The sequence below is a fragment of the Stylophora pistillata genome, chromosome 10, assembly GCF_964205215.1.
Source record: "Stylophora pistillata chromosome 10, jaStyPist1.2, whole genome shotgun sequence".
Lineage (NCBI taxonomy): Eukaryota > Metazoa > Cnidaria > Anthozoa > Scleractinia > Pocilloporidae > Stylophora > Stylophora pistillata.
In genome coordinates this window covers 3,240,113-3,261,589 of record NC_142528.1, presented here as the reverse complement: position 1 = coordinate 3,261,589, position 21,477 = coordinate 3,240,113, and the positions used below count along the sequence as shown (strand labels likewise).

The 21,477-nt window shown below is 38.3% G+C and overlaps 1 protein-coding gene and 1 pseudogene across 1 annotated transcript; both read right to left on the bottom strand.

Annotated features, from left to right (window-relative positions):
- Nucleotides 1-2,111: 2,111 nt before the first annotated feature.
- LOC148721416 (histamine H2 receptor-like) lies at nucleotides 2,112-3,969 on the bottom strand (annotated as a pseudogene).
- Nucleotides 3,970-7,812: 3,843 nt separating this feature from the next.
- On the bottom strand, nucleotides 7,813-11,400 carry LOC148721415 (melanocyte-stimulating hormone receptor-like). The gene is made up of 2 exons (XM_088734713.1): nucleotides 11,347-11,400; nucleotides 7,813-9,275 (listed from the first exon to the last, which is right to left on the bottom strand). The coding sequence occupies exon 2, from the start codon at nucleotides 9,272-9,274 to the stop codon at nucleotides 8,333-8,335; it is 942 nt and encodes a 313-aa protein (XP_088590839.1). The 5' UTR covers nucleotide 9,275; nucleotides 11,347-11,400; the 3' UTR covers nucleotides 7,813-8,332.
- Between the last annotated feature and the right edge of the window lie 10,077 nt (nucleotides 11,401-21,477).

Here is a 21,477-nt window from a genome sequence, read left to right as displayed (position 1 = left end):
CGTCTTTTGCAAAACAACAAAGTGAAATCACCAAAATTTGCGTCGTCTGCGAACCGGAACAGCGACAGTAAATTATTTTAATTTTCATTTGGAACTTAACGCTTCTTATATACGTTATTTTGAGGTTGAGTTGTGGTGCTCTATGAGATGGTAAACACATGCAGCCATTTTCGAAATTTTAATTAAAAATAGAAATTCATTTTTTAATCGACGTCTTCCTTGGCGTTGCCGTCCTGACTGCTTAAGGTCCCTATTGACAGTCAAGTTCGATGAAGTAGAAGTGCGTCCAATCTCTTCCATTTCGAACTGAGTTAAAATTCAGAAAACCGAGCGTCTAAATGAGAAAGTGTGCAGTAAAGAAACTCTCCGCTGGCTCTCAATCAAATAGTTTGATCTTAGCAAATGAACCGCTGGTCAAAATGCTATCTCAATACATCCGCGGTGTTTAACACATGGTAATCTTGTGCATTAAATGCAAATCCATCACCCGTTCTCTCGAAAAGTAGAAAGTCACACAAGTATTTTGCTTCCTTCCCTTTTGCTGGAATGTTTGTTTACTTCCTTTATTAAGAAGAAAAGTGTTTATTTTTATAGAAAAACTTTTAACTTTAAAATATAAGTGACGTTGGTATTCAGAATAATTTGCAAAGTTAGGTAACTAACTAAGTCGCGCTCCTCAAAATTCTATTTCAAAGTATTGAGCGAATGCATGTAAAAGTTAAATTTACAAAAAATAAATAAATATTTTGAAAACGCGCTGTAGCGAATGAAACTTTACCATCTTTCCAGCGTTTTGTGATGACGTTATAGTTTATGAATTTCAGACGGTAATATATTCTCATCCAAGTGTATTTTCATTATTTCAGCATTAAATTAGCTATATGGAGAGTTATCGGAATCACGAATAGAAGATCTCGTATATACAATTTAACAGGCATTCCAGTTTTATAAAAACGATTTTAGGCATTATGGCTGATTCAGCTTGTCAGCGGCATGGACACACGCGTTCAATTTGATTTGTATCACTCCTGATATGTCACAACAGAGTATGAGCTGAGCGAACAACAGTTTAGCAATATATGGTGATGTTTTATGCCCAAGCCAAGCCAGATGTCTTAGGCTACTGATAGGAGCTTGATATATATCTTATTAACCAAGTGCGAGGGCCGTACTGGGAGAATATCGGCCCGAGGTCTTGACAGTACGGACCGAGCGCAGCGATGTCCATACAAAAAAGACCGAGGGCCGATATTCTTCCAGTACGGTCCCGAGCACGCTTGGTTAATTAGAGATTTCTTATACGACTGAAGTTCAAACGGACACAAGTGCGGTATCATTCGGGACCATTCGGGACAGTGCCCGGTCCAATACTGAGAGAATATTGACCGGCAATAGAACATTTTGATTGGTTGATTTTAGTTATTGGCCCTCTGACTGCCCAAGTCGTGTAATAAAGTGGGTTACAACTTGGGTTATGAATAAATTCAAAGCGACAGTGTGCCGATTAGTAAGTTTCTAACTAAACTGGTGAGATCCAATGAATTCCCGTCCTAGTCTGTTTTTTTCTTTTAATATCGTCCCACCCTTCGGGTGCAAACATTTATATTCATAAAAGATTTGAAATGAGACTGACTTATATAAAGAGTAAATGAGAAATAATGCCACGTTAGCCAATGAGCAGCGCTGAAGGCAGACCTTGAGGCCTTATGAATTCATATCGCATAATTTTATTCTTCTAATTTATCCACAGTGTCTTTGACCCGAACCCCTTCTTTAAACTGAATCACAAAATGAAGAGAAATATGAATCAAACAATTACTTATAAAACATGAACCATCACAAAAATAGACAGCAGAATGGTTTGCAATTTTCTAGATTTAGAAATATCGAGTCAGTTGAATTGAAAACTTAATTTTTTTCAGAACAGCTTGTGCTGTCAGAATAAAAATAAACAACAAATGACAAACTTTTTGCTCTGACTCATCGGTTCGCGCAGAGCCCTTTAAGTGTTAAATTTCTTGTGGTTCTTTTATTCAATTTCGTGCAGTGTTATCAACACGGGGTTCCACCAAAGTTAGAACCAAAGTATACGTAGAGCCAAAGAGTCGCGCTAAATTCACAAGATTTCCCACTTGTGTTCGAGAGAAGTTGCGCTCACGCTGGTTTAACAATCTTGGACTGCAAAACTTTCGCTCAAATCGGACTTTATTCTTCACAATTCAACTTTGTACTGTCTACGATCTATCCATCTCAAGGTTACAAAAATGTTGCATCTATTAGCTAAGGAAGTCCTTACCCAAATGCGTAATTCCTCGTGAGAAACAAAGCTTGATCAATTTCTAGAAGAATTAATGTGCACTAATTTCCTATCACACGTCAGTTTAATCAACAATCATATCGTGCTGCTAATCCATATGTGGCTAACGCCTTAGAAGTACCTGATATAATGCAGCATTCTTTAATTTTATGCCGCTACGCTTCCTGTTACGTTCGTCAAATCTCTTTTTTAGCGGGAGCGAAATTACGGCTTACTTGATAAACAGACGAAAATATGATCATGATAAAGCAAGGAAATCAATTTTGAGCGTACAAACGCTTCACGTGCGCAACATTCGTATCTTAATGTTTAAGGGTTTCATTCTCTTTTTTTTTTTTTAGTAAGGCCCTCTCAGTACATTTTATTATAATTATAAAAATGAGTTATTCAAGGGAGAGGTGTATTTTAAACGAACATTTGAGTTTTTTTCAGCTTTGACTATTTTTTACTCTTTGTTACGAGCGACTTTCATTGCACTGTAACCGAATTGAGAAAAAAAAATGAGAAAAACCGCCTAGGAAAATGAAATAATAAGAAGAAATAAGTGGACTGGTATAGGCAATATACAATATTCCATGTTGCTTATCCACATTTTAGCCTTGCAATTATATTTTGCATTAGGTCCTTTACAGAGTGTCGAACGTCGCTCATTCTCCAGCATTAGATAATTGGATTCAGAGATGAATTTACAAACATTAGGGTGCGACAGTAAAGAGAAAAATCCTTGAACCAATTTGAATTGAACTCAAAGGATTGCTTGGCAAGAAGAGAACAAAAAAAAGGCAAATAACAAACTAAAAAAACAAAATATACATAAAATATGTTGACGGCGGATTTCCTCAGCCTGACGGAATTTGCTAATTCACCATTCCGTGCGGCTTGCTGTACTTGGGAAGCCTGAATCTGGTTTGCATGGAGTCTTACTGCAAAGTAAAGTCTGAAGCTTGTAACAGTTACAAAAATGAAGCAAAGATTCCAAAGGATGATTTTGATGTTGACTAATTTTGATCGATCATCATTGATGATCCAAGCGCAAACGAATGAAAGAATAGCACTGAGCACCCATGCTAAGATTACCAGACCAAGAACGCGATTGTGTGTCACAAGTTCTCGATATCTGAGGTGGAGATGAACAGCCAGGAATCTGTCCAGACTCAGTGCCGTGATGCCAAGGAACGAAACGTCAACGAGTGCAAATTGGATGGCCCATAAAATATTTGTAACACGGCAACCCCCTAACTCAAATGCAATTGACAACGGCTGAGCTACTAGACCAACAGCGAGATCAGAAACGGCAAGATTTAGCAGCAATGTTTTGAAAGGTTCTGGTAAAGAGGAGGTTTTCCGTATGGCTTGAATTGTTAGGCTGTTGAAAACGATCGTTACCAGTGCTGAAAGGGCGTTCAAGACGACATTAATGAAAAACCTTGAAGCACATGTGAGTTCATTATCTGCCATTTTGCCACGAGGGAAGTTGCAATTATCGATAGTTGATCGTTTATTTGAAAAGTTCAATTCCACGCGGTTTTATTCAAGCTGAAAGCTTGTCAATTTGAAGATGCATGCAAATATTTAGTCTAAATCAAGCCAGATGTCTTGAGCTGCTTTGAGAGGAGACATGCAAAATGAAGAGCTGACAGCATAGCATATGAATTTAGTGCCCTAAATAAAGTACTAATATTCAGTACTCGATGTTTTATTATGATATTATTCCTGGTTTCGATTTTGAGTCTTTATTTTCACGCAAGATTGGCAACGAGACTGAGACAAGGTAAAATTAAACGAAAAAAGGAGGAAACAAAGACGGTCATTGATAGAAAATGAGTATGAAATGGAAAAGTAAAAAATTGAGGAGCTCCTGCTATGGGTATCAAGTTAAAACTAAGTGTAAAGATTAATAGCTTCTGGATTTCAAACATATACCAGACTAAAAAATTACGACTTAAGACTAAGGAGGTTTTACTAATCATCAAAACATGGACGATGTTGTCCATAATACGAATGTCATAATCAGACAGATGAGTGATATTCTCCTTTTCAATAACCAAACTATTTGCATAAAAGCCATTCTAAGCTGAGTTACGTCTTTTTCTTTTCATTTGTAACAGAAGGCTGCTTTGTTGTCAGAGTAAAAATAGAACAATTACTTTACAACTCTTTATTGCTCGTCATGAACAACTCTTCATAAGTTAAAAAAAAAACCTATGGAAGTCACGTCCATTTTCTTTCCTTTGCTAAATTCATCTTGAACAATTTTCGCTAGGCAACTTGGGAAACGGCGGGGGGGGGGGGGACAGGGATGGGAAGATTCTGGTTGTTGAGTGAAGAGAAATTCACCAGATGCTCCTATGAGGCTCGTTAATAGTCCTATGACCCCCCTACGCTCATTGGCAGTAAATTGTTAGTCAGTATTCTATAGTTCCCCTTTATACTTTGTTGGTAACGAACGATCCCCCTCCGTTTTACTTGAAAAACCATGGGATCCCCCGGGAATTTCTCATTCCCTAGGGTTGCAAATAAGGACTGGTCCCTTGGGATTAAGGAGTTTTAGCTCCCAAGCTTTATTAACCAAATGAACCATAGCTGCTTGGGCACCAGATTGGGTCTTGACATCTAAGAGGAGTCAATCTTAAGTTTGAGAGCGCCCGTTAACTGTATTCAATTTCAGTTATTTTGAATAATCACTTTACTTTTATCAGTTTTAATTCCATATCATAGTCTGGGAGCAAATGTCATAAAATAAGGTCCCTTGTGAAGTTCGTGCTGAAAGCAAGCACCTAGTATAAAAGTGTTCATTAGGTCCTACTAAACATGAAAAGTTTTGGTGCCAGCTTTGCCACTTGCTCAGATCGCTTTTAGGGGGGGGGGGGGGGTTAAGTTCTGAACCATGAAGTCCAGCGTAAAAACGAGGCTAAAATAAATAAATAAATAGTAATAAATAATAAATTAGCAATGGACATTCAACTGGGTAGTTCTTACTTGTCCACTGTTTCCAGATCGAATTGGAATTTGGAATGTTGGTTTTTGCTGAAACATATCAATGTGGTAGAAATTGTGCATGTGTTAGAAAGTAGAAAATGTGCATGCAAAAAGCATTCTGAAATTTAATTAAAAGAGTTTTGAATTTCCAATATTTAATGAAACGAGCCTCTACTTTACATATTAGGATGGTCTAATATACCAATGCATAGTGGGGGCAGCGAGACTCACAACTCAGGTTTCAAAACGGGTTTCTAGAATCAAATTAAGATTACCTATTTAAACAGTGACCTGAGGGGATGACAGTGTGGAAAATTTGTTCCAATGAAGTGTGTCAGATGATCATACGTCACTGAGGAAAATGAAAGGGTTATTTTTTTCATTTTGTTTTTGTGAAAAATTGAAATGAGACCGTAACCTTACTGTAGTCCCAAGTTTCTAAGTACCAACTGATTTCCCTTCAAGAAAAAATATCTTTGTTTCAACGCAAAGATCTGAAGCATTAATACTTCCTCTGCCTGGTGGAAATGACGCAAAAGAACTTGATTACGTACTTTAATCATTTCCGTCAAGAAAAACAAAAACAAAAAGTCATGTGGAGAATTGTCAGGGTAGCGTAATTGTTCTGGACATTTTTGAAAACATAACGGCTACAGGAAAAAGAATGAAACAGTTTTAAAAGGCTTGGGTATCAACCAATTAACTGATAAGCCGCTATGGAAAGAACTTCCGTGACTATCGCGTAGGAAATTAACTCTGAACTCCCATTCACTTGAATGAATGGCAACGCACTCACGATCAAAGTGTGCCTCAGAGTTTGGTCTAGCTTGACCAATAGGAACACAGTACAACTTTAAGAAGAACGACTTTCGGCTACAGGTGTGCGGAAAAACCTGCGAGGCACTGAAAACTTAAGCGATATTGATTATTCAGAATTCATCGGTGGTTCTCCGAAAGGCTAAGCCCCATTTACTCCACTTTGATAATAACTTCAGACTCAGATTGTCATCATGAGAAACGGTTTATTTTAAGGAATATTTGGATTGAGGCGCGGTGAGAAAAAAAACTTTACACCATATACGCTTTGCATGAAGTATGTCAGTGTCAGTTAAAGAAAAGTAATCACCTATGAGGCTTCAAATATGCTATCTTCATTTTCTACTGAACGTGCAAAGGTTTTATCAAACACTCAGATCCGAACACAACGAAGATTGTCAGATAAACCCACTTTTAATGTTTTTTTTTTTAATGGCGTATTGAGCATCAGTAACCCACAAATCTAGCTGACAAAATCCGATCAAAACCAGAAGGGTACAGATAAGATTCTTATTGGAGCACTTATTAAAATTAAGATTTTTATGTATTTATGTGTCTTATGATAGAACGAAATAATTTGGATATATCAACAAAGTTGAAGTGGTAAATTGGCCACCGTAACGATTACAAAAGCTGACGTTTCGAGCGTTAGCCCTTCGTCGGAGCGAATAGAGGAATTGTGGGTTGTGTGTGCTTTTAAAGGCAGAGAATGGAGCTACGTTATTGGTGGGAACATGGCAACGAGAAAAACAAGAATAAATTAGTGGAATGAAAAGCGTTCGTTGATCCCTGTGTGATTTAAACTGCTGGTTTGAAAGATGAGGTTTTGTTCAAGATTTTTACGGCTTTCCGTGCTACCTAAGTGTAAGGAAAGACCGCAGATTGCCATATGTCGCTTAGAATGATTAGGTAAATTAAAATGTTTAGCGACTGATTTCGATGTGTCCTTGTCATTCCTTTCCACGTCTCGAAGGTGTTCTCGGAATCGGTCACCTAGTCTTCTGCCTGTTTCGCCGATATCTTTTTGCAATAAGTGCAAGTTATGCAATAGATTACATTGGCGGAGGTGCACGTGAAGTGATCGGTGATCTTAGTGGATCGTTTAGGTCCCGATATTTCATCAGTGTTGTGAATGAAAGGACACGTTTTGCATCGTGCATGAGCGCATTTAAAAGTGCCTGATTGGTCATTAGTGTGAAAAGAACTTTTGACCAAAAAATTGCCTATGTTTTTGTCGCGTTTGAATGAAATGAGCGGAGGCTGCGAAAAGATAGTGCTTGTCTCTGGATCGTTTTGAAGTAATTTAAAGTTCTTAAGAATGATGGATTTAACTTAGTGGTTGTGAGGGTGAAACGTGAGAGTGAATGGAATGCGGTCGGAATCTTCCTTATGCGACGTTTGTAGTGCTGAATGTTGATCAATAAGTTGGGCGCGGTGGTAACCCGCTTGAACGACAGAAACAGGGTAACGACGTTTATCGAAAAACTGGCACATTGACTCTGATTTGTGGTGGAAATATCGGGACCTAAACGATCCATTAAGATCACCGATCACGTTACATGCACCTCTGCCAATGTAATCTATTGCATAACTTGCACTTATTGCAAAAAGATATCCATCAGCGAAAGAGGCAGAAGACTAGGTGGCCGATTCCGAGAACACCTTCGATACGTGGAAAGCAATAACAAGGACACATCGAAACCAGTCGCTAGACATTTTAATTTACCTAATCATCTAAGCAACATATTGCAATCTGCGGTCTTTCCTTACACTTAGGTAGCACGGAAAGCCGTAAAAATCTTGAACAAAACCTCATCTTTCAAACCGGCAGTCTAAATCCCACAGGGATCAACGAACGCTTTAAATTCCACTAATTTATTCTTGTTTTTCTCGTTGCCATGTTCCCACCAATAACGTAGCTCCATTCTCTGCCTTTAAAAACACACACAACCCACAATTCCTCTATTCGCTCCGACGAAGGGCTAACGCTCGAAACGTCAGCTTTTGTAATCGTTATGGTGGCCAATTTACCACTTCAACTTTGTTGATATATCCAAATTATTTCGTTACTCTCACCGACGCAGCCCCAAACAGTTTCTTTCGAAACTATCAGCCTTTATGATAGAACGCATTATTTTTCATAACGATATTTGTTATAAGTGCGGTACACAGTACTAAAAGTGTACTAATTACTCAGTCAAGATTTAAGGTCACAACGCCTCAACTTTCCTGTAAATTTCTCGTAGTGTGGATGCCATGTGCTGTTCTTGTTCTTTCTTGCGAAGATCTTGTTGGCACTGATTCTGATGCCGACTTGCATGGGAATATGTTCCGTAGTACGTCCATCATGGTTTGACGAATTGGTCTTATCCTCCAACAGTAAATAACAGGATTTAATGAAGAGTTGAAAAACATAACGGTCCGTGAGTAGTGAAGGAAACTGTCTGCACTTCCATGTATTGCAGTGAAAATTATACAACAATACATGGGCAAATAACAAACTAAAACTACAAGATACACATACAGTGTACTTACTGTAGATTTTCTCGGCTTTGTAGCACTCTCTACCTGGCTATGCTGTGCTACTTGCTGTACATGTAAGCTTACCTGGATTTGGTTTCTGTGGCGTTTGATAGCTTGATATAGTCTAAAATTAACAACTGTCATGCAAACGAAACAAAGACTCCAAATTATTGCGACGAAGGAGAAGGCTGTATACGCCTTCCTCCAAATCCAAACTAGTGAAATACCCACACTTGATATCCATGTCACGATCACTGCACCAACAACGCGTTTGTGAGTCACAAGCTCCTGATATCTGAGATGAAGATGAACAGCAAGGAACCTGTCTATGCTCAAAGCCATGACGCTGAGAAGTGAAGCGGTGCATAGAGCACATACGATGACCAGTAGCAGGGTGGATGCCAAGGAATTCTCCGAGGTGTTTTGCTTGTACAAAATGACAATTAGCAGGATGTACAGTGGCTGAGCTAACAAACCAGCGATAAGATCAGAAACTGCAAGACTCAGGAGAAGTGTTTTGAAAGGTCCCGGTAAAGAAGAAGTTTTCCTCATCGCGTAGATTGTACAAGTGTTGAACACAGTGGTGGTGAAAGATGTTATGGCGTTCAAGACGAGATTAACGATGTACCAGACTTCCATTCTGTGGTCAAAAAGAAAACTACTGTGAGCATCGCCACAGAGAAGTTTAGAGTAAACTGAGTTGCAGCTTTCTGAGTGGAGATCGTCATCCCATTGATCGTGTAGTTTTCGCTCCCTTATAGCCAACGATATCACATATCACATAAAACGACCACCTGTTACTTTCTGTTCTCATAAAATTTACGTAAAAACAGGTGACATATTTGCTTAGCTTTATATTGCCTATACCCGGTAGTATGCGAATGACTGAACTCACTTCAGTTCAAAGTTAATAAATGGCAAGATAAATGACCTTCTCTCCTTAAATGATTTAACGACTGGTTCATGCTTAGCGTGCGTCTATTGAAGTATAAATTGTTCCGTTTTATTTCGGAATACCTGTCACAATTTGTAATAAAGTTAATAAAGCTTGTCGCACTCTGTATTTAAAGAGCTGCCATACTTTATAACAAAGCTTGTCGCACTTTGTAACAGCTCGGTCTTTCTGCGGAAGTGCAGATAGTGTCCGTTATGGCGTAAGTCCTGTATCGCCATCTTCGTCATTATTATTAATTTTCTTATCGTAGTACTGAACCTCAAGATGCTGAGCTAATTGAAAAAAAAAAAAAACAAAACAAAACAACAACAACAAAAAAAAAACATAGGACGTAATAACGTAACCTATGTTCCTACCGGGATTATAACTTTCTATAATATACAACGTGCAGAAATGGTGGGAAACTAATAAAAATAATTAAAACAGCTCGCGTTCCTTTAAAAACCTAGTTTAAAAACGACGTCTTAACATTTGCTAGAAAGACTGGCCACTGGTTACTATCAATTTTGCTAACTATTTACAATCTATTAGCTATCGTTGGGTCTACTTGCGCTCCGACCGTCTATACCGAGTTTATTATAAAGTGAGCCAACTTAATTTATTACAAAAGGTAATGGTGTGTTAGAAAAAAATATGACAGCTTTTTAATGACAAAGCGAGACTATTTTATTATAATGTGCGACAATTTCATTTCAAAGTGAGATGATTATTACAAAGAGCTACAGAACACGGATGCACACAGGAACTTTAGAGAGCGCCATAGAAGCTTAAAAGTTGCTCGAGGCATAGCCGACAGCGATTATAGCTTCTCTAGCTTCTCGCAGCTGAATTGGACTGGAACGTTGCAGCTAAATTTAACTGCATACGCCACGATATATCCGCGCGGCCGTAGGTATTAAGACATTTATACCATTGTAACTCAATAGGAGTGACATTGGAGAAACACACGTGCTGTGTTATAATGCATTTTAGGGTATGCACTTTGTAAGAAGCATTACGGATTTTTATTTAAATCTATTTGCATACTGTTGAGCACCAAATAAACGGAATTTGTAATTCAGAATCAGAAGCAGATGTGAGTTTCCTAAGTTAGAAATACAGTTATTGAGGTTTCGACAGTTTGTTAACCTTGAGGTTCCCTTGCTGGACTCGTGAAATGGCTGAAATTTTGCGCAATGGAGAAAATTTTGAAACTTTTATATTACTTTAAGCAAAACAATTTATTCATCATTGAAATTTTGAGCGCTAGTCAGTTCGAGCGGGGGCGAGCTCACCTGCCTTTCTTAAAGATGCACAAAGAAACATTAAAAAAAGGCTGGGAGAAGAGCGTGTTTAGCGAATAGCACACCTAGTCTTAAGCTACGAATAGAGCAACACAAATGATATTTGTTAGTTCCTTCTCTTAGCATTCGATTACCGTGCATGACGAAGAAAGGAAGAGCTTATGTCAAGCGTATATCTCTTTCTATTAGCTTCCGCGATGAAATTTACTCCTTTTAAATAGAAAGAACACTAACATGTTTGTGATAATTTGTCTCTTGTCTCACCTTCACACAAGATAAAGTTGGAGCAAGTGAAACTGATCTCAATACTGATCAATTTTTTGAATGTAGGCGCGTAAATACTGAAAAATTTTCAAAATATTAAGAATCGACTTAGTTCTTTCAAGTCACTCCTATTTACCCTGAATTAAGCTCTTATCGAATAAGTTACGAAAAATTGCTTGCAATTTTCGAAAACCATACATGATAAATACCTTTCAGTTCTCAAAAACTTGAGTAAGAGTCATGTTAAACTTCAGAGTTCCGGTGATCACGGTCGTGTCTTCGTCTGAAAAGCATACTACTGTGCTTTAGGTTTATTCGTGATAGCTTACAAAAACAGCTATAAATAGCTATGCTAACAAAATGTGTTATGAGTTATCATGTCGCCGCGATAATTGGCTATTTTACCAAGCAGATTGTTTTTCCATATAATGAGGAAAATTTCTGCGATTCGTTGCGTGTAGGAAGATTGATCATGAACTCATTTCAACTCTCGATATGGAGAGAATTGAAAAATCGGCAATAAAAACAGATACACAGGATGAATTTTAAAACTGACTAATTGCAAGTAACAATAGCTGTAACATTGGAAACCGAATGCTAATATTTCTGTCTACGTAAGTTGGGAAGTAAGAGGAAATGAATGCCTAATTACCACTGAAAAAGAGGATAGATCACAAGTGGCCCAAGCTTGCTGTGTGTGACTTTTGGATGTAAAGTTTATTAACGGCAATAACTAACATATTAAGATCGAATTTCAAGCATACGTGTGGGCCGTTAAAAAAGGAAAAATTAAAAAAAATAAGAAAAAAATTTAAAAGGATAGTAAGCGAGGAATGAAACACGTGCAGTCTCGTTACCTTTTTCCCGTACCTGCTTTGTTGCCAACGGTCGTTTTAACGCTGTTTTGGCGACTTTCTTTGTAACGCGTGTGGTGCTACCGGTCAACTGTGTATAAAAAAAAACTCAAGGCTGGAAACTTCAACCGGTCCTGAACACCAACCGTCGCCACTCGAAGGCCGAAAAATTGCACAAAAGTCGACCGATCTCTCTCAAATTTCCACCCGTGAGAGCGCTTACTTATTACTTATCCTTTCCAGCGGCAAAAGTTTCCAAATTCCGCTGCATCGATCCGAGAGCTGCTCCGTTTTATCACTTATTCTGGCTAAATCGCTTTTTAGGTACGCGTATCCTTTTGCCCTTACTGCGGAATTCAAATATCAAAGCGCATCACAGCTAGCCCAAGCACAGGCAGCCCAAGCTCACTACTTGAAAAGCGGACGCGACTCTTAACGTGTTGCGCAACGTCTTATATTTATAAAGGTTTGTATGGGTTGTTATCGGTTTGCCTTTATAAGAGAGGAAAAAATGTCTTGTTTTGAAATAAAATGGGCTTACCTTATTGCTTTGTTGTTTTCTTTTTTGATTCCGAGCAACTCAGGCCATTTTGAAGCGTTTTCGGCGAGTTATCGCTATGTTGGTGTTCAACTGCTAAAAGAAAGACAAGGCCGGTAACCTATTTTAAAAGTGTCCGTCGCCTGAAGCGAATAATTCCGCCAAAAAATTACCACCAGTCTCGATTCCTCCAGAAAATCAAAGCAGAGATGTTGCAGTTTCATTTCCATTCACTCGATTCCCAATTCCTTCCACAGATCTTTCACTAGCGATGCTTTTATCTCCAGATCGATCGGCTTTCCAATTTCGAATTTGGCTGCTTGAACCATTTGCGGCCCGTTGGCCGATCGCACAGTATGTTGGGTAACAAAAATAAGCCCGGCGAGGGTAGCCAGCGACCTGCAGTCGACAAACAAACCAGTTAGCTCCCCTGGTCCCCTCGAGAGGTTTTGTCAAGACGGCATTGTTTTGATCACACATTTCCATTCGTACACACATTTCCATTCGCACACACATTTCCATTCGTAGCCGATGGGGTTAAGGAAACCCTCTACTAATTGGGGACACAATTAATAACCTATCAACTATTTTCTAATGGAACTATTAAAAAAGGCCTAACAATGTAATATAGTTAAAAACCTATTAACTAACAACTAATGGGACAACTTATTTAAAACGATTAAGAATTACAAAGGATGCAATTGGTTACTTTCAATACTCAACTAAAATATTCCATTCGAAGGAATGACGTGGAAATCAGATGTTAAAATGTAGTAGAGAACTTGCCTAGATAGATTTCCACCAATAAATAGCAGCATTCAGCGATGAATTTACAAACATTAGCGTGAGGCTTGGTGATGATGATTAGTTAACTGTTCAACATGATGTCTGTATTAAAAATGTGTTCAAGACAAGATCAATATTGATCAAATCCATTAAAGTGATTGCTGTTTCTTCCATTAGATTGAAATCGGGTTTCATTATGGGTCTCTAGAACCAAATTAAGACTATCTATGTAAAAAATGAACTGAAGTGAAGACTGTTTGGAAGATGTGTTCTGATGAGGTCTATCGGATGATCATATGTTGCTCAGATGAACTAAATAGTCTTGCGGGTTTCTTTTTAATGAGACTATATATTAGCTTTGCTCCTGGGTTTTTAAGCATCATCTAAACTGTCTTAGGGGAGTAGAAAATAATTTTCCTTAAAAAAGAAATCCTCTTTTTTTTTTCAATTAAACTTCTTTTAAAAGCCTTTATGCTTCCTCATCAAAGCGGCAGTGAATTAAAAGCATATGCCTTTCGGTTTATTATTTTAGTCAAGAAAAACAGGTAGACGATCATTAATGAAATTTTTCTGATAGCTTATAAGCACAGACATTTTTGAGACACGAGGTAGCGACTTGGCCGGTTCGCTGTGAAATCAACCAATCAACTGGAAAATCTTGTCTTATTATTTAAACCAGTCACTACACTCAAAATTTCTGCAAAAATCGCCTAGAAAAAACCTCTGAATTTCAAACTACTTCTAACCATGGAGACGCACCTAAGTACGAAGTGTGCCGCAAAGTATGATTGTGATCATCGTATCGTAAACACGGCTTGACCAATAGGAACACAAGTTGATAAGAGTGGCTGACGGCTACAGATGAGGGGAAAAACTTGCGAGGCACTGAAGGCCTAGATGAGTTCATTACTCAGCACCCATGAGTGGCGTATTTGGAAGGCTTCGCCTGACCGTCTCTACTCGGATTAAGTCTTCACAATTAAATTGTCATTTATTTCCCACATATTTTGTCATTATGTGCGGAAAAAAAGGTAAGGCTCAAATATCGCTTTGCGTGAAGCATGTCTGTCTAATAACGAGAAGTCCTTTGTTAAAAGGCTTTAGATTTGCTATAATCTTCCTCTGGTTGGGCGAAAGCTTTACTCAGCACTCAAACTTCAACACTGTGTGTGATGCTTTTCCTTCCCCTGATTCACATGACTAAAAGTATCATATTTCAAATTACCTTTTGACAAAGGCAATATATTTCGCATTAGTTAACGATAAATAACACATTAGCTTCAGTCAAGTCGAATTCCCCTTTGGATACCATGTGTTGTTATTGTTCTTTTTTGCCGTGATGACGAATCTTTTGATATCAATAGGGACCTTAAGCAATCAAGACAGCAACCCCAAGGAAGAAGTCCATTAAAAAATTAATTTCTACTTTTAATTAGAATTTGGAAATTGACTGCATGTGTTTACTGTCTCGTACGGCGCCACACCTCAACCTCAACACAACGAATAAAAGTAGCGAACAATTGCAAATGGAAATTGAGATAATTTGTCGTCGCTGTTTCGGTTAGCAGACGACGAATAATTTGTCGTCGCGGTTTCGGTTAGCAGACGACGCAAATTTTGGTGAAAAAGAAATGTAGAAAATTTTAAAACGCACAGGCTGGGGTATTGTTCTGCCAATTAGATCTTTTGTTTTTCCACGTCCTCATTGCCGTCGCCGTCGTGGTTTGCTTAAGGTCCCCAGTATTATTGACAAGAACAAACGATCGAAACCATTTTAGATGATGAATATTCTGCGATAAAAATCCCTCATTTGATAACGAGGTTACCCTTGAGTTAATCCAATCAACAAAGTTTTTCTTTCCGGTTTTCTTTGGTTACGACTTGCATGGGAATATGTTCCGCAGTACGTCCATAATGGTTTGACGAATTGGTCTTATCCTTCAACAGTAAATAACAGGAATCAGTAAGGATTAGAGAAAGAAATTGTCTGCACTTTTACGTCTTACAATGAAAATCATGCTACAAATGACAAACTAAAACTACAAGATGTACTTACAGTGTACTGACTGCAGATTTTCTTGGCTTTGTAGCACTTTCTTTGTGGCTATGCTGTTCTACTTGCTGTACCTATAAGTTAGCGTAAAGTTGGTTTCTGTGCCGTTTTATAGCTTGATATAATCTAAAATTAACAATTGTGATGTAAACGAAACAAAGACTCCAAATTATTGCGACAAAGCAGAAAGCTGTTCATGCCTTCCCCCAAGTCCAAACTAGTGAAATACCAACACCTGATATCCACATTAGAGACCTTAAGTAAACCACGACGGCGACGGCAACGAGGACGTGGAAAAACCAAAAAACCCAGTTAGCAGAACAAAAGCTCCGCACGTGTATTTTTAAAACTTAGTACATTTCTTAGCCGTCCTTTGCAAAACAACAACGTGACATCACCAAACTTTGCGTCGTCTTTGAACCGAAACCGTGATGGCAAATTATTTTGATTTCCATTTAGAACTCAACGCTACTTTTATACGTTATGTTGAGGTTGAGTTGTGGCGCCGTATGAGATGGTAAATACGTGCAGCCATTTCCGAAATTCTGATTAAAAATAGAAATTCATTTTTTAATCGACGTCTTCCTTGGCGTTGCCGTCCTAACTGTTTAAGGTCCCTAATAAGATCATTGCACCAACAAGGCTCCTGATATCTGAGATGGAGATGAGCAGTCAGGAAACTGTCCAGACTCAAAGCCATGACGCCGAGATGTGAAGCGGTGCACAGAGTACATATCATGACCAGTAGTGGGGTGGATGCCAAGGTATCGCCGTCTGCAGTGTTTTGCTTGGACCGAATGACAATAAGTAGGGATATATAATGGCTGAGCTAACAAACCAGCGATAAGGTCAGAAACTACTTGCGAAACACTATTTGCAGAAAGTATATGCAAAAAAGCCGAGATTAAATTTTTTCATTTCATGGGCTTGAAATCTTTAAGAAAACATTACAGTCCAGCTGAAATGCGATGTGTTTTGCAAAATTTGGCCAAAAAGTGAAAAGTGCGAGCTGTTGTAGAGCTCAACTCAGGCTTAAAAACAAGTCGGGTGCGAGTGATCAGTGAACCAGTCTGTCAGCCAGTCATACGCCAGTCAGTAAGCAATAAGTCCTTCAGTGAACCAGTCAGTTAGCCAGATAGTCAACCAGTCACTCAGCTGATCAGGTACCATTTAGTCAGTGAGTCAGTGAGTCAGTGAGTCAGTGAGTCAGTGAGTCAGTGAGTCAGTGAGTCAGTCAGTCAGCCAGTCAGTTCCCCAGTCAGTTAGCCAATCAGTCACCACTCGGTCAGTAAATCAGTTAGCCAATCAGATAGCCTTGAGGTGCCGGTGAGACACTCAACCAATTAGTCAGACAGTCAGTCGCCATTAACTCAATCAGTCAGTCAGCCAGTCAGTCAACAAGTCAGTCAGCCAGTCAGGTACCAGTGAATCAGCCAGCCAGTATAAGACAACCGTTTAATTAGCCAGTCGCCAGTCGCTAGCCAGTCAGGCACCAGTCTATTAACCAGTCAGTCAACAGTCCGTCAGCAAGGCAGTCAACCAGTCAGTCAAGGACTTTGAAAGGAGTCGGTAAGGATGAAGTTGTCCTTATCGCGTGAAATCTTGGACTTGATGGCGGTGAAGGATTTCAAGGCGTTCAAGACGAGATTAACGATGTACGAGACTTCCATTCTGTGGTCGTAAAGAAAACTGCTGTGAGCGTTGCCACAGAGATGTTTACAGTACTGTCTCCAGCACCGTTCTCGGGCTGATGAACATGGTCCGCTTTAATGATGAACAGCTGCTCACAGAAATTATTCTTAAGAATTGGTTTTGTTTGCTTGATACTAAAATTACCGCACCCTTTTATCTGCTGATACCACGTCAAGTCTATGCCTTTTTCTATCCTCACAAAATCAAGATCAACAAGAGAAGTTTCTGTAGTTTTTCCATCGCTAATATCTTATAATATTTCAATGACTGTTTTTCTTCTTTCTTTTTGAATGAAGTTTGTCAAATTCAGTTTGTAAAATACGTGCCGGATTTTCATTATATTCATTAGCATAGCGGCGAGGTGAAAACCGAATTTAGACTTCAGAGTAGGAATCAAATATTGGACTGAAATTTTCGAAAGTTAGGATTACATTTAAATGTCTTTTGTATGTTATTTTCACGAGTTTGTGGGAAAACTTAATCATGAGAAAAAGAGAATAATTCTGAACTGTTTTATTTTCCCTAAAATCATATTATTCATCGCAGCCGATTGTGAGTACTAGTAAATTCAATCAAGGGCGGGTTCACCTGCCCTTCTTAAAATTAGCTTTTTCCAATGAATAAACAATCGCCGCCCGAAACCCATTAAGAAAGCTTTAGTAAAGAGTGTACTGAGAGAAGAAGTGCACTTTGGCTTAAGTCAACTACTATACGTTTATTGCATTCTGTTTGTATATCTGTATCAGTGGCCAAAGACGAGGAAGAAAACTTTCAAACTCATAATTATTATTTCTGCTTTAATTAAGTTTGCTCCATTAAAGACATTTCTCGGAAGAGGAACCTGTTGTCACGTTTTTAACATAATTTATATTTTGGTTCATTGACATCTCTGTCGATTGCAGTATAAAAGTCCTTTTTTCTTCTCAGTCGAATTGCGAGTGAACTGGGCATATATTTAAGAGAATACTCATAATTATTATTTCTGCTTTAATTAAGTTTGCTCCATTAAGACATTTCTCGGAAGAGGAGCCTGTTGTGACGTTTTTAACATAATTTATGTTTTGGTTCATTGACATCTCTGTCGCTTGCAGTATAAAAGTCCTTTTTTCTTCTCAGTCCAATTGCGAGTAAACTGAGCATATATCTAAGAGAATACATTTTTATGTTTTCGTAGTGATAGCAAGAAAGTATATTATCTGGATGAAATTAATTATTTTCCTTTTCAGGGCAACTTTCGATTTAAATGATTTTTATGGTCTTTTTATTTACTCAGGGAGTGAAACTGATTTGAATGCGGAACAAGCTTTTCCTATATTTGGACTTTAGTAGACACTACTGTCTGCCCTATTAAACATTCATGAAGCTGCGGGAAGTTTTCGAAAATATACATCTAATAGATATTTTCTCAAGACGACCTGAACGGATATCATCACCCGCTCAGGATGTTCAGGTGCCTATCATTGTCGCTTACAACAAAACGTCCTTCTAAGCACGCTCATTCGCCTCACTATATTATGAAATGTTACTCCTGGGTTCAAGGGCTCTTCTTAGACTTTCTCAGTCTTTTTTTCTGTTTAATGTGATCGCGGCAGCTTTATTCAGTTAAATTATGGGATTTACTCTGTATATTAAATTTTTATGTGTTTTTTTTTTTTTTTTTTAAAACTATGTTGGGTGTTCATTTTCGGGTAAAATAGTTGAGTGATCAGTTTTAGTTCGGCTTTTTCTACGATGAAAGAATTTTACAGACTAGACAAGCCCCGCGCTATTTATTCAGAGAAAAAGGATTAATTGGTCTCCGAATGCATTTATGATATACGTATGTGAAGTAGATTATGATGGCTGCACACGTCGAGATCGATTTTTCAGCGGAAATAATTAACCTCACTTTTCTGCCCCTAGGAAACACTTATGGCAGGGACAGTCACACTCAGACGATAGTGATCTGAGCGCACATTCTACTGAAAAACACGAGGGTAGTGCGTGTGTTATACTGCGGGTTTTTTATTCTGCGATTCAGTTTTCCATGAAAGTAAATGACTCATATTTTGAGTAAGGGATAATTTGTTCTTTCATAATATATATGGGCTTTCGATTGAGGCTCTATTCAGCTGTAAGAAAATAAACAAAATACGGTTTTTACTTCAAAATATTTAATAATTTTCTTAGTGATCTTAGAAACAGGCTTGTAAGGATGAAAGCGTACTCTTTGCATTTCCCTAACTCAGTATATATCGCGCTCTACTTTTATGTATCGAGCACTGTAAAACGGAAAAATCGAAATGCAGACTTCTTAATAATATTTTTGTGTGGGAAGAGGGTTGTTTGGTATAATAAGCTGTGGGCTGTGTAGGCGGAGAGTTGGCTTGAATGTCAATAAACTGCGGGTATGTTTGGTCAATTTAAACCGAAATATTTTGTAAGGATGGGTGCCATTCACAAAACCTAAAAACAAACGAAACAAAGGGGTGGATTACTCATAACTGAGGAAATTTGATCCAACTATGATCACTAAGTCCTCTGGGGTACTTAAAACCGAATAACATTTTCAAGGCCCGTCTAAACGCACGCAACATTTCAACGCAACATTGTTGGATCGTGCGATAAAAAATGTTGTGAAGAACCTGGCCAAACAAGAGAAATATTTTGCAACATCCAAAAATGTGGCACCAAAAATTTGACCGCTTGAAACAACACCAAACAACAATTTAATGGGCTGGCCAAAGGTGTGTGGAACACGTTGCGCGGAACAACGTTGCAAGATCTTGCGTTAAATTTTGATAGCGTTTGGCCGAGCCTAAGTTTCATGATGATTCTGATTTTTACATAATCGATGCCAAATAAACACTTTTATAAATACAAATGTTCTATGCATTATCCGGTTAGTGGGTTTCCTCTTTTTTGTTTATGTTAAATAACTGCTGCGAGAACTATGAGACGTCTGTATCGAATGTCATTTGGATTCGTTTGGGAAGGAAGGGTCATATAATAAATTCTGGATCTTTATTTGTTTAAAGATTTGTGAACCCGAAGTGTAGAACAACCTTTAAAAAAGCGTAAAATGAAAATATAAAAGTTTCCACTCGAGGAAAAGCGACAGAATTGAAAAAAAAAAAAACACTTTCCCTGAATTCATTTCGTCAGAGAGTTGTCGGCGTCTACTGTGGAAGCAACTAAAAGGTCAATTCAAAGTTTAATTATATGGTTTTTGGCTGAGCGACAACGCTGTATCAGTCAAAAGTTCTTTGTCTTTCCATCGATGCAAAATTACTGAGCCATGAAAATTGAGGTGTTTTTTGCTTGTTTTTTTTTTTATGTGATAGCTCTCTAATATATTGTAGAACTAGAAAACGTAGATAGCTGAAGCTCTTTATTCTAATTCCAATTATCACCATGCTTAACATTTGTATTCAAATTACGTAGAAATTTCCTTTTAAGATATGTACAATAGCAACCGACACGCTTTGATGTGTGCCTTTTCATGTTGCATCTAAATTAGGCTATCATAAATACAAAGCACTTATTTTCTGTGCCAATGTCGTTAGCAGAGGAGCAACAGCAAAAATTGCACCAATATGCTCGTTTAGACAGGCTCCCTACGGTGATTTTGTCCTTATTACTAGAGATCAATTTTGAAAATTACAAGTAAACCATTTTATTACTACTTTATGCAGGCTGTTAGTTCAAAAAGCTTATCAAGTTGTGTTATTGTATCCACTCACATAATAACTGTCAGGTGCAATAGCCATAGGAGTTCGACTTGTTATTTTTCTGTGTCGCTCACTTTCCGCACGGGTGTAAATTTTTGATAGTGTTAATGATGATGTGTCGAATGTGCCTCATACTCCAACAGTAAATAACGGGGTTTAGCGATGAATTCATACACACAAGAGTCCAACTGTAAAACCTAAAAGTTTTCAAAGCAACGCAAGGCTCGTTATTGGCAGTAGCAGCAATACTAGTGCAGTATTCAGGCAAATTACAGACCAAGGACACAAGATACACGTAAAATGTAGTAATGGCAATTTTCCTCATCCTTGCGGCTTGTTCCATGTCACCGTCATCCTGCTCGGCTCGCCGCACTCGCAAGGACTGAATTTCCCTCGTGTGGCGCCGTACAGCAAAATAAATCCTGCAGTAAACTAATCCTGTGCAATTAAAACAGAACCCAAGGACAACAGGAAGGAAAATAAGAAGGGAGGGAGGTATCCAAAAATGTCCAGATACTCCAAGAAATAAACTGAACATCCAGATTGATATCACAGCCAAAACAGAGTGTCTGTGGGTGAAAAGCTCCTGATATCTGAGATGAAGATGTACAGCCAGGAATCTGTCCATGCTGAGTGCGAAAACAGTGAGAATTGAAACTATGGAGATGGTATCCGCGATGGCAAGCAGGGCTTTATTCGTTGATTCG

What these genes read in the sequence shown, in the direction of transcription:
- LOC148721415 (XM_088734713.1), bottom strand. Translation starts at nt 9,274, where the DNA reads ATGGAAGTCTGGTACATCGTTAATCTCGTCTTGAACGCCATAACATCT.